Source organism: Falco naumanni, chromosome 14 (assembly GCF_017639655.2).
Source record: "Falco naumanni isolate bFalNau1 chromosome 14, bFalNau1.pat, whole genome shotgun sequence".
Classification (NCBI taxonomy): Eukaryota; Metazoa; Chordata; class Aves; order Falconiformes; family Falconidae; genus Falco; species Falco naumanni.
In genome coordinates, this window is record NC_054067.1 from 12045395 (window position 1) to 12059700 (window position 14306).

The window sequence follows — 14306 nt, forward strand, 5'->3', positions numbered from 1 at the left end:
AGGGCAGGAGAGTCCAGAAACAGATAAATAGGACAGGAGCATTGGGAGACAAAGGTTTTAATTGACTTGAACAGCAAGAGCTCTAAACTAGCCTAGGATTCTCCTGCATGGGTCAGGAACTGAGGAACAGCATGGCTGCTGCCAGGAGGTCCCCACTAGCCTTCCACTCCACTCAGCCTCTTGGACAGGAGAGGAGTCTGGAGGAGAAGCCTCTGGGCAGGAGGGAGGAAGGCAAGGTTAGGCAATGATCAGTGCAATCCATGATTTCAGTTTTGCTGGGTGTTAAGGGCTTCTGAGACAGACAGCACAGACCTGGGTGTGTACCCAAGCCATGACCAAAACAATTAATGAATTTCACCCCAAACCATTGCTATCTGAGCAGATAACTTTTTTCTCCTCAGTGGTATGAAAAGCTCTGGTCTATTAATGCCACCTAAACCCAGATGTCCATTAGATGCCTTCCTTTCCAGTACAGATCTCCAAAGAAATGCCAAATTAACAACAGCAAACATGAAAAGCCACTCACTTTTTCAACTTGTGAACTTTACAGCCTGTGCCTGACTGTAAAACCACCGCTGCCTTTACGTCCACCAAAAATTACAATTCACATCGACTCTTTTAAGGCACGAGCATTGATGGCTCAGAGAGGTGGCTGTGCAACCAGCGCAGAACTATAAGGGATGAGAATCTATTGTGGGTAAGATGCTACTAGCTGAAGAGGTGCCAGCAGAGATCTCCATCCACACATTCACAGGTAACACCAGGGACACTTCAGCGTGCCAGTATAGATACTAACCCTACTAGAACTTACCAAAGACTAGGAAGTGAACTACAGTCTTTCAGCATGTCCAACCCTATCACAAGTACCACCAGAAGGGGTAGGTGTGTACCACAACAGTCCCACATGCCAGTCCTGTCCTGCAAGTGTTGTTTGGGTGATTCAGGATTGTTTCAGCCTGGAGCTGGGCTGAGGCTGTGGGGACAACTGACAGGCAAAGTGACACAGGCCACTCAGCAGGTGGAAGGAGCAAGGCTCAGCCTGAAACCAGTATGCTGAGAAAGAAATTTGGAAAAACAAACCTCATCTCTTATGGCTCAGTTAAGTGTTTGATTTTCTTTTTCATCACACATGGAGAAATCATCCTTGAATTCCTTATGCTTTAGTGAGGAAGAGTTCTGTCTTAAGTCAGATTTCCCATCACCCCTCAAAATTCTGTGTCCAAAGCAGAAGAAAAAAAAAAATCTTTCTTCATTACCCGACAAATGTCACTCTTCCTCCAAAAACTTCCCAGCTGCAAAGACCATAGAATCATAGAATGGTTTGGCTTGGAAGGGACCTTAAAGATCATTTAGTTCCCACTTCCCTGCCATGGGCAGGGACACCTTCCACTAGACCAGGTCGCTCAAAGACCATCCAACCTGGCCTTGAACACTGCCAGGGATGGGGCATCCACAACTTCTCTAGGCAACTCGTTCCAGTGTCTCACTATCCTCAGAAAATAATTTCTTCTTAATATCAACCAAAATCTACTCTCTTTTAGTTTAAAACTGTTATTTGTCCTATCACTACATGCCCTCATAAAAAGTCCCTCTCCAGCTTTCTTATCTGCCCCTTTAGGTACTGGAGGCCACTATAAGGTCCAAAGATGTTAAACAGTGCCGGTCCCAATACCGACCCCTGAGGAATGCCACTCATTCTGTAGCAGAGGGTGAAGGAAGTAGGGGTGTGACTATCCTGCTTTTCAGAAGTGCACCCTGAGATCTCAGGTGGCTCCAAGAAGCCATTGTTTTGGAAGTACACCTCAACCAGAAAATGGAAGAACAGTTTATTAGAGTTCATGGTCTTTTGTTTGTTTGGTTTTTTGTTTGGTGTGGGGTTTTTTGGGGTTTTTGTTTGGTTGGTTGGTTGGTTTGGTTTGGGTTTTTTTTTTTGTTTTTTTCTTTTCAGACTTACCATGTTGACTTCAGAGATCTGGTCAATGCTGGAAATATGGATGCTCATTCCCACTGTGACAGGATTACCTGAAACAGAAATGGACTGGATTAGGACCATATTCAAGCCCTCCTTCCTCTATCTGTTATCAGACAATTGTCTAGAAATGCAGAGATATGATTTGAAGCAGCCTCACGTTCCTCAGGTACCAAGGGTTTCCAAGTCACGTGTGCTCAAATGATTAAAGAGGAGTAGATTCCTGAAACTCCCAGCCTTACAGACTCACCCCTAGGAGTAGTGCAGCCTAAAGTTGATTCTTTAATTCCTGGAAGTTAATTACCCCCTGGTTATACAATTATGTCCAGTTATTCCAAATAATGCCTTCAGAAACTACCAGTAGGCTCCCAGCAGGCTTGTGTAAAGTGTTACTGATTGACCATACAAAGAACATAGCAATCAAGCCCATGCAACACATGGGCAGGAAAGATACTCCAGCTCACTTCTCCATCACTGTCAGCTCCGAGTGCTCAGTCTGAAAACTCCAAGTAAATTTTAATACCCAAGATACCAGACAAGTACAGGAAACAGACCTATGAAGTGAGAAATGTAGAGCAGCTTTTCAGAGCAGAGCACTGCTTGGATTAGAGAACCGAGTCCTCATTTTACCATGGGCATCAGGGCTCCTTTCACCTGCAGCCACGGAGCTGTGGTAGACATCTGTGCACAGGTTTGCTGGGAAATTCAGAAATTCCCTTATCCAGTGACCAAGCTACCCTCACGTCACAGTAAGTGCCACTGGCTGCAGCATGCAAGATGAGCTTGTGAAGAAACACCACGCAAGGGCAGGCGCAGCCAGACCTGTTGCCCCCTCTTACCCAAGTGCAGCAAGAGCTGCATTACCACTTCCCACAAATTTGTAGAACTGGGGCAGACACCAGCTAATTCTTCCAGCTGTGTGGGCATTCCAAATAGATCCAGACTCACACCCAGCTCTGCCCAAGCCCCTCTGACTAGCAGCTCTCACAGCCAGGCAACAGGACAGCCCTTTCAGTGGAATTTAAGCTGCGTAAAAAAAATTTGCAGGGAGAAACACATCCACTACCAAAACCAGCAGAAAACTTCCTGTAGCTTGAGATGGGGTTTCTGAGAGCTGCCCCTCACTGTCACCCTCACAGCCCCAAAGCCAGAGCACAAACCCAATCCCAACGCAAGTAAAGCCCCTTTTCTCACATGTGTAAGGTGGAAATTTTTTCCTTGCAATGCAGCACTAGAAAGGGAATGGCAAACAATTATGCCACTCAAGGTATTAACTCTTTCATGGACTCATTAGTAGATCTAAGTGCTGAAATATTTACAGATAATCATGAAATGGCTTAGAAAGTAATTAGGAGATTGGGGGAGAGGGGAGAACCACACAACTGGAAATGAAGTGATTTTTTAATTATGTGTTACCAGAAGTAGGGAAGTAGTGTCATTAGGGCTGCCTTGTGATTGGGTGTACTGTTAACCGAGACCCTCTGCTGCAAATTAAGCAGCATTATCCTTTAATGGAATATGAACAACACGGAAAACATCAGAATCAACAACTGTAATTAGACCCCGCTATGCAAATCTCCTTAAAGAGGCAGTGCTCTTCTCCAGCCCTCCTGGCTCGCTGTCAGGGGTGCCGGAGGCAGGGGTGCTCAGGAGACCTTGCAGAGCCTCTGGAAATACCTACAGAGGCACACTCCTGGCCACATCGTTGCTGTACTGCTACATTTATCTTTCACAAGGGAACCAGGTGGGAAAATAACCAAGAGTCACTCCGGGGTCTCCTGCACCCTCCCATGCACCAGAGGCAAGCAGTTGTACAGGGAAGCTTTTAGGGAAGTCTCACTTTGGTAGTTTGCTCTTTTCTTTCTGAAATCAGGGCCTTGTGATGGAAGCCATAGCAGAAGGAGGAAGGCACCACTGCCTTGAGAATCTTAAGACTAATTGGTTACAGGAGGAAAGATGGGGCCATGCACAGGGCTGCAGCAGAGCTGGGGAGAAGCCAGCTCCCAACTCCTGAGCCTTTCTGCCATGCAGTGCTGTATCCTCCAAGAGTCACCCTACTGCCCGCTTTGCTTCCACTCTGTCACCACTGGTACTGGTGTCACTGTGGTTACATGTCCCCTCCTTCCTCAGTGCAAAAAGTGGTTCTTCCCCTCCCTGCTGTGTAGGAAACCCACTGAAACCAGCAGGCTGGGCAGTTATAGCAAGAGAGCACTGACAGTGGCGATATACAAATATTTGTCAAATACAGAGTCTATCCAATCTAATCTATCTGTCTAGACATTTGTGCTGTGTTCATCACCATGGTATCTGAGTGCCTGAGGTCATGCAGTGACTCAGTGTCAGAGCCATGGATAAGATCCAAAGCTCCCTACTCCCAGCTCTAAGACACGCGCTGGAGTGGAGATCAGCCACACTGCTCCCCGTCAGCCTGGGCTCAGCTGCGCTCCGGTCCCGTGCACAGTCAGCAATGTTCCTCTTGGCCACTCTGGGCACTGCCAAGGCCTCTACACCCCATCTATCATAGCAAGTGGGAGGCTCCACTCCCTGCTTGCAACCCCTGGGCTGTGTACCCACCAGCCCTCAGGCAGAAGCACAAACACTCCAGCTACAAAGGTGTGTAAAGTCCTACCTTTACCGGACCTGCTCCTAGCTTGATCACAGGGAAGCCATTTCACTTTCTCCATCCCTGTTGTGAAGACTGGCTTGCAGTCTCCTCAGGACAAGGATGCAAGAGCATGTACACAGCCAACAGAAAACACATGCCCTACCTCTTACTGCAGCCCAGCAAAAATCTAGACCGGCTGGTGTCCAACACTCAGGCTGTAAGTAGTACACAAAATAAACAAAGGACATAAATTCTGCCAATGTTAATAGCTTCAGGCAAGAGGAATACAAAAGTAGGGTATTTAAAATATGAGATAACGTCATCTGTAAATTTGTCCAAAAAGGCAGAATTCTGCATTTGTCGACCTGAGACAAGGCAAAAGAAGAAAACCTGATATTAAACCTCCATGCTTTTATTTGTGCCTTGCCAACAAGTGCAAAAACCTAGACCTTCTCCCCTTAAAGAAAAAGCTTATGCTTAGGAGAGATTTGTAGGCCAGATCACCAGTGAGGGAGTGTGAGAAATTCTGCCACTTTCACCAGCAAACGACACCCTCACATGTCCCCATTTCTCACCACCACTGGAGAAATCACCAACACTTTGTCCTGAAAGTGGTCTGATGCCATGAAAAATGTACTTGGGAAGTTGAAAGGGAAGCAGACAAAAGAGTTATAATAAAACCTGTCCTTTTTCTGCAAGTGATCCTTGTCAAATGTAAAAACAGTCAAGGTAGAGAACAAGTTGTGCTAATCCGCAATATTTTCCCAGCAACCAGTTATTACTTTCACATTTTATTTTATAATGTTTAAAAGCCCCAGAAATTAGAGTCATGTTGCTACAGAAGTAATTCCCATGGCATGACTGCAGAGGACAGGTCGTGTTTTCAAGCCTGCGTCTGCCTACACTACAGCCAGAGGTGATGGCAGCCTGGATCAGGACATCTCTTCCAGATGTCAGCCTGGTACCTGAGCTGCAGAGAGCAGCAAGGACAGTAGCACAAAGTTCACTGTAACAGGTCTCCAGACAGTGGATGCTTACTTGGACAACTGCCCTGTACTAAGGTCCAAGCTGCCCTCTCTTCACTTCTACCCAAGAAAGTCAGACTAGAGCAAGCTTGGGGTTTGTCTGCCACCAGATCTCCAACAGTGGTACAGACACAGGCAAAGGACTCAAAATCAGTGATAATTTGATAAAAATTTGAAAATTTGAAAAATTTGAAAAAAAGCAGATAAATAGAGCTTACTTTATCTTCCACTGAAGCCACACCATTTTTATGAACTACAGCCACTGCTTTGAGGAGTCTGGTTCATGCATTTCTGACCATGTGAACTTGGCAATGCTGGCAGAGCCAAGGCTTGTGGTTGCTAAGGGACAGGCATCAGCCAAAAACCAATCCTCTAGCCTTAACTGCAGGAACAAAGGCATTAACAGGGATCTTGGGAGGTTGCACTTCCCATATCTTTCATGGAAGCAGACCAGATCTTCTTTAAACCACCAGTGTCAGAAATTCGACAGCTCCCCTGGACAATCTCTTCCTACATTCCACTGCACCAATGGCTTTTCCTAAATATCCAAACTAAAGCTTCTCTGCAGTGTAAATGTAGTTTTGTCTCATCATTTCCCCCCAGTGATAGTGAAATAACAAATCAATCATCCTTCCTCGACAACAGCTTTTATGTGTTGAGAAACCACGATATCCATCTTCCTCTCCCACAAATACTGTCTTGCCTAGATTAAATGCACCCGATTTCTTCACCCTCTCCTCAGAGGTCATGTTTTCTAAAGCTCTGACAATTAGTGCTGCTCTCCTCTGGCTTCTTGCCAGCTTCTTTACATCTCTATTTTAAAGCATGGTATCCAGAAACCAGCCACTGAAGCAAAGATGTCACCAGTACAGAGAAAAAAAACCAAAACCAACAAACTTCATATGCGCAGCATTCTCATCAAACCACAAAAGCCTCTCCGAGCCTACTGCACCCATCCTGGGAGCTGCTCACTTCTGTAGGAGGTTAGAGATGTTAAAGGGACAGCCTAGCTCTTGCCATTAGAGCACATCACACATGCAGGAAGAGGGAACACAGCACTGTGTCTTTTGGACAAGAGGCAAGATTATTCAAGACAGCTTTGTGCATGAGCCCCAGCGTTCCCCGTCCGCACTCTGCCTGTGGCATCACCAGTCTGAGATCCCTGCAGCAGCAGGAAAGCTGCTTTAAGGTCTTCTGCTGAGTAAACAAAGCCAACCAGAGAAAATTAGAGGCTTCAGCCACTGAACCTACATACAGAGCAGGTCTGTGCCTTACCCTGCAATGGTAAATACCCACAGGCAAAATACTCCATCCCATACAGACCTCTGCTCCTCATCCCCAGCTGTCCAGAAGCTGGAGGACAACAGTGGCAGTAGAGCCCAGGAACAGCAAGTCCCAGACAAGGTTGCCCTGCACGGGTTGGCAGAACTGTTTCTGCAAATGCAAGACTATAGTCAGGCATGAAGAGGGTGAGGTTTGCTGATACATGTAGCAGCTACAAGACTGCAATGTGTCATTTGCATTTCCAGTGACCCCCCAGGATCAGCAGTTAGGATATTCTCAGGCTTGCCAAAGGCATGACGTGGACTGTAATTTCACTCCCAGGACTTCTTCCTTCAGTCTTTTTCCCTGACCTCCTGCAGAAGGGAGAACTGTTCCATAGCTCCTTTCTCTTTCTGCAGAAAATGGTTTGCTCAAGCCACCGCCTCTGCTTTGTTCACAGCACTGAACCTCAGGGCACCCTAGCTGTATGTTTACAGCTTAGAACCATGACCCACGTCACTGCTACGTGCAGTGAGGGGTTGGTTATACAAGGGCTGACAGACTCGGTTAGTTAGGAGGCAAGAGCTCCCAGGTAAGAGGTGCAGAAGGCTGCACGTTCAGCACAAGGCTTGTCACTAGCTGAGGAGCCTGGATGCAGCCATATGTTCTCCTCAGAAATCCCACTCTGTCCCTCCCAAAACAACTTTCATCTGATGGACTAATAATTCCTGGGCCATATTTTTTTAAACACACCCAAAAGATAACTCAGAGGCCAGTCTATTGTCAGGACACTCAAATTCACCATGGAGGAGGATACCTACACCCGGGGACAGGAAGGGTGGAAATGTTCCTGGGTTTTCACCATATAGAAGGACTGTAAGAGGAATTCACAGATTGCTATCTGCATAACAGCTGTGCTCACAGATCTCAAGGCTGAGGCTCTGCTACAGCAGTTAATAGGAAAACATCTAAAAGATGCCATCCCAGCAAGCTACAGAAGCTAAATCATAAAGAAGTTTCCCAACACTAATTTTCCAGTTCCTTTCCTATTTTTTTCAAGCTTACGTTCAGCATCAAGCACAAACTTGGTAAGTGTTCATGTTACTTGAGAAGTGAGAAGAGTTGGCCACATATCATGAAAGCAGAAATGTTTTGGGAATCACTTTCATCCAGCATCTCTGATTTGCAGTGACATCTAGAAGCACTGAGTTCAGCAGGGTCTCTTAAGAACCTATTTAATTTTTTCCAGTGAAATCTAGGTTTAAACATCCATTAAACACTCCAACCCTTTCTCTACTTGTTTTTTTTAACTCATATTTCCATGACCTCTCCCCCACCCACAGCCAATGCTGCACACTAAGCTTGCCAGCCTCAGCAGAACAGCCAGGAACATCAAACACATTCAGAGGCTGATATCAAAGCTCTCTCCCAAATCTTAGCAGGTCACTCCATCACATATGTTGGATTTAAAAAAGCGAAGCATACCATGCCATTATGTTTTTGGCCATTGTTAAACATTACCAGAAAAAGAGATGGTCTCATGGCAAGTCAGCAAATATTACATTATCTTCTTCTCTGTGGGACTATGAGGAACTTGCTGCTGCTGAGGAATCTCCTCCACACAAAGCAAGCATTGCATTTTGGAGCTGAAAGACAGGGCCTTGGTCTCCAGAATATCTGGGCCTGTCAATGTCTGCTACATCCCCATGGATTCATTGTTCTGCTGGGGCAGGAGGGGTATCCACCACCACTAATTCTCACAAAGATGGTAACTTGACTCCAAGTAGGTCTGGCAGAAGATGGTTTCTTCTGCCTGATAGGTTTTCCTGTATGTTGCCGTGATTATTTAGGGAGCGCTTGTTACTTTTGAAGCCACTGAGCCCGCATGCAGACCAAGATTGTGCCTAACCTTGCTAGGTTCTCCATCCATCCACATCAGACCAGACAGAGCATCACTCTGCAAGAAGGCTAACGAGATTTTCCAGCCTGTACCATTCCACTCTCCTGGCAGCCCGGCTTTTCACTTCATCCAGTCAGATGACTGAGTTTGCACTATTCATTTAAGAAGGGGGAATACCAGGGATTTCCCAAGAGAAATCAAATGTTAAAGCACGCTCTCACCAAGATGGTGATAACAAGGACAGCACACACATTTGATGGAACATCTAAGGGAGGGTACATCCATAGCATGGCTCTTGAGCAGACACTCAGAAAATCCAAACAGTGAGCAAATCAAGGGCTTCAGAAAGAGGTAGGCTTTCCTCCAAGCAAGCAATGAGGCCAATTCTTCAGCAAGGAGCAAAGAGACATAGCACTTGCAGAGCAGGCAGAACTGACCACTCCGGTACCACTGTCCTGTGATGCTCTTTGCAAACACATAGGTTAACCTTGATAATGGCAGCCGCATTTCCAACATGTTGTCAAATGAAGCTGTCCCTGTAGATCTGAATAGATACAGAGCAGTTTCTCAAGCAAGCTGTGCCTGTGTGAGCCAGTGCTGAGGGATCCTTTTGGAAGAACAATCCTTTCCCAATGCAGATGCAGCACTTGTTCTGTGACTATTCTAGGGAAAGCAGAGAGCTAAGGAGCACAATCTGTGAGGCACAGTGGATTACCTAATCTATCTCATGGGCATTTTTAATGGATTAGTAGGTATTAGAGTGGGATATTGCAAATATCCCATGGAAATTTGGAAGTGAGAGAGAACAATCAACTGGCTGTAAAAACAGTGTAAAGGTTGTCCCAGAGGTATTGAAGAATTACAAAGGAAGCTAAATCAAGGTTGATTTTAAAAGATGTTGGTAGACAGCTACCCAAGCTGAATAAAAACAACATCTCAAATGTACAGGCTTAAAAATGGAACAAGAGAGTAAACATCAACCCTTACAGCATCTGTACTACTGATGGACTCAGTTCAGAAAAGCACCTGTACACACACACACAGGGCTTTCAGCACTAAGAAAAATCACTGGCTACCCAGAACACCATTTGCTCTTGGGAGAGACCTAGGTCCGTGTTCAGGAGACAGATTTTGAAAGCTGTTTCATCCTCAGTGAGGAAGGTAGTCTTCCAAAGCCTTCCGTGTGTGTATCTCTGGCCTGTGTTATGCACACTCGCTAAGGTTACAGCAAAGTGAGCGGAAAAATTCCCAGTTTTGTCAAATTGCTTATTTGGTGTCATTTACAGACATGTTCAGTGCATCACCGTACCAGACCTGACCATTAACAACCTGGCACCACCAGTGGGTCCCAAGCAATCACTTCTTTAAGAGTAACTTTACCGAGAGCTCTAATTCCCAACTACCACCCCTCCCTTGAAGCAGGCAACACCCAGGTCAGACCACAGCCAGTTTACTTTGCATGGCAGCCACAGCTCTCACTTTCTGTGCCGGAGCAGGGTGGTTGCAGAAGGCAGATCCAGACCTGACTGTCAGGAGATAAAGGCAATGCCCTGACCTGGTGCACTGTGCTACCAGAGCAAGGACCGGCTACCTGCCCTCCCCTTCCAGGGACGTTCCTCCCCATGTCCTCCAGGGCACACACACACACACACACACACCAGCTCAGTGGCTTTGCAGTCTGAAGGGCACACACTTTGCATTTCGCTTTTATATCTCTGCAGATATGGTTTCACTACGAAACATCACATTTCCCTGTGGTTACACTGAGCTAACCCTGGGAAAAGCAGAGGCACTGACCATCCCATATCCCTTCAGCTCTTACTCCGCACCAAGAGTTGCAGAAGGGCGACAGGGCTTCCCAAAGCAAGCGTATATTATAGACTAACAGCAGATCAACACAAGCCAAGCAGTTTTTCCTCCATAGCAATATGAAGCATCAGACCCACACTGATCAGCCACCTCCACATTTCTCCACCTGAGAAGACTTCCCTCCTACACCTGTCAGGATCCTGGCAGGCAAGTGCATCTCCCCTGTAGGCCCTGCCAATGCAGCCGTGGGGCACAGTTCTGCCCCCTCTGCCTGGGAAGCTGAGGGAGGACTCCGGAGCAGTCTGCTTTTACTCAGGCCCTCAGGGCTTGCATTTGCTCCATCTCCTCACAGCCAGCCTGGACACTTGTCTACGCTCCCAGACCCGCACGCCCCCCCCAGCTCAGGCAGGCTCGGACGCCTTTGGCACCCTGCTGCTCCCCATTCCCTAGCCCACCACCTGTTAAGAGGGCAGAACTTCAGAAAGGATTGCAAACAGACACTAAGTATGTTGAAGCCCATAGGTAAATGAGCAAAAGGGAGCAAGGTATTTAATCATGTGCCTACAGCTTTCCACCACAGCACACTCATCACAAGCCTCAGGGCAGGCAGCTGCCCCCTCCTGCCTTATCTCCAGCTCGCAAGGTTAGTGTCAGAGCAGACCCCCTCCCAGGGCTCCTTCACAGCCTGGAAAATACTCTTTACAACCCAAAATGCTGGATTCCTGCACAAACATTGGTGCTACAAGGTCCACAAATCCACACAGACTTTTAAGTAAGATTAGGGCTGAATCCCTGGAGCTGAAACCCCCACAGCACCACGACATCTCTTACAGCAGCCCAGGACATAGAAGTGGAGCAGATTACCTGGGGAAACCACAGGAACATCCTCCTACCCACAGCCAAACAGCTCCTAACAGCAAGGGTGGTGCTATATGTGGGACATCTCATCCCATCCCAGCACTTGCTGGGGACAGACACAGGATCCAACCACTCAGCTCCCTCCCTCCACAGGACCCTCCGCCCCACTCAGGTGAGGCTGCCAGGGTGGCACACAGGTGAGGCCATTTTGCCATTTTTTCTCCATACCAGCTGACAGCTATGGAAATTTCTCCTATGTTGTCCATTAGTCTGTCTCACTTCCCACCAGCCCTCTCAGGGCACAAAGGTCCTGACCCACCTTTTCAGTGCTGAGCTCTTCTGGCACATACCCATAAGCATCTGCTATATGGAGGAGCCTCTCTCTTATGTGTACTGGATACATCACCCCCCAAACAACTGCCGACCTGGCCTGTACTTGAGTATGTGACCTGTCTGGGAAAACACTCTCACACATTGCCAAATCCTGAGCCATCTAATCCCCTTAGCTGAAAATGAGCTGAACCAAATTAATTTAAATGGGTTAACACAAGCTTCTCTGTTCATATCAAATCCATTACTCTGTCTTGGATGTATTTGTAACAACAACAAAATATCTGGACTTGTCATTTTTATCAAAGTGACAACAAGAAGGTATTTCGCTTTTTTTCCCCATTTTCAATTTTTAATGAGTCAGTCACACCACCTCATGACTGTTTAAGAGCTCTTGCCTTTACAGGATACCACATCTAACCCCCGAGCTGAAGAAGAGAAAGAAGATGGCTAGGTCAGGACATGCCAAACTGGCACATATATTGAAATCAGGGCTGGGACATCCAGGAGCAGCAGGGGACAGCCCTGCTGTGGCCCCATTGCCATACCTCCACGAGATTACTTTTTGGTGGTGCCAGACATGGTCCTTCACCCCCCAACACAGTGCAAAGTCAATGGCTGGGGTCTCCAAGGTAAAGTCACTCATTTCTTGTTACTTTTGTCAAGCCCTTTACAGAGAGCCTTTCCCGGAGCCCACCTCATCCTTTCTGACAGAGCCTGCTCCTAGGGCTTTTGTTAATGTTGACTTCAGATGCCTCCTACCACCACCTCTCCATCCTGCACGCTCATCCTTTCCTTACCCTACGAAGGGCCTTTGGCTCAGCTCAGAGGCAGAGCTTTGGGGCTGCACAGTGCCCAAGGTTTATGCTCAGTGACAGTCAGGACAATTTTCAGAGCAAGTATTGAAAAAAAAGAGTGAGTCAGGCCTGAAAATACCATGACATTCACATTAAAATCATGACTCTGAGTTAGAAATCATGAGAAACAAAGCACACATACAAACAAGCCTCTTGTCTTTCCAAATGTTATACATGGGACTATATGTTTTTATCTCCCAGTTTCTGAGTCTCTTGGATATGCCTTGTTCAGGTTGTTCTGCTTTTTCTCAAAACAGAAAAGCTTACAAAATTCAGTGATAACTAAGGATTGCAAGAGTCTTGTAGGAAGAAGAATGTGAGTTTGTAAGTTGGTCATTTTTGAAAGACTGACCTCTGTACTGGTGTTTCCACCATTTCAGTAATGATTGATTTGCAATAGTGTCTTGGAAATTCAGCAGGACAAATGTTACCAGGTTACCTTTTACCCCAGCACCTCTTATTAAAAGCTAGAATTAACTGCCATTTGTTCACCAAAATAATTGCTTTCACTCAGGATGCATGGATGATCAAATCTTGCAGAGCTTTTACATATATATTCATCTCCAGCAATTCATCAACATAATAATCACACATTATTAACTTGAGTACTCATCAAATTTTTTTCTCTAGCTTCAAATACTAGCAAGGAGCTAGTGTGCAATAGGGAAGAAAAACATGTAGGGGAACTTGTGATGAATGTTCTATTTTTGCTGTGAAAGGAGAATAAGAAGAAAAATTCAGCTCATAGCCTACCCTCTCACTCACTTCCAGAAATTTCCTACCAAGCTAAAACCCTTCCCTGGAGGCCAGCAGACTGGACTTTCCTGCAGACCTTCTCCACAGCTGGAGGAGTTTTCCTTCTTCAGGTGACAATGTCCCACCAGTAAGCTCCCACCCATAACCTGGGTGACCTCCTCTCCTGGTTTGGCAGCCTCTGATGTTACACCCAGAGCTTTGCCACCTGCAGTAGGCAGCCCCATTCTTTATACATTCCCTGTTAAAGTGCCCGGAGCAGCCCCTGAACCTGGCCTTTCCCATGGCATAAGTTTCCCCCAACCTAGAGGAATCATCTGCTGTGGTCTCACTAATGCAAAGCTCCTTAAAGAAAGAAGCCTGCAGGTGGATTGTCTTGCTGTGGTCAACTTGTAAAAGAGGAGCAAGAACACCAGGAAGTGGCTGGTAGCTGGGGAGATGTGTTTAGAAAAATCTCTTGATCAGAAAACCCATCCTGGTTCTGCAGCACAGCTGCCGTTACGGCCTGTGGAAAAGGACAGGGCAGTCTGATGTTCTCAATCTCACTGATGAGCCTCAGTCCCAAACGCAAGCACAGGATGATAAACTCTCATAGGAACCAAGGCACGCTACTTTCTCTTGGTAGGGGCATAGTAAAAGCCTACTACAGCTTTTAGTGGCTGCAATGACCCTGCAGGCTCAGAGAGCAGAGTCTTGCACTGGGACAGGCAAGGCTCTGGTGTCCCTTCCTGCCGACAGTCCATGGGAAGATTCATTACAGAAGAAGAAGAGTGAAGGCTGGAACTAGTGCAATAGCCACGTCACCCCTTCTTATTTTTTCTACTATATGACATGATTCAATGCAGTGAATATATTGCCTGCCACATATAATTTTTTGAAATATTCAGCCAATGACCAGCTTTTCAAAATTTCATTTTTTCTGAAAAGTATGGTAAGG

General features: G+C 46.5%; 1 protein-coding gene across 2 annotated transcripts in view; it reads right to left on the reverse strand.

The window, feature by feature from the left end:
* The window catches only part of GABRQ (gamma-aminobutyric acid type A receptor subunit theta), a 74959-nt gene that overhangs the window by 45615 nt on the left and 15038 nt on the right, over nucleotides 1-14306 (reverse strand). For both annotated transcript variants that reach the window (XM_040614824.1, XM_040614823.1), the window contains exon 3: nucleotides 1955-2022. In XM_040614824.1, coding sequence (XP_040470758.1) covers nucleotides 1955-2022 — 68 coding nt within the window. The remainder of the gene's footprint in view (nucleotides 1-1954; nucleotides 2023-14306) is intronic.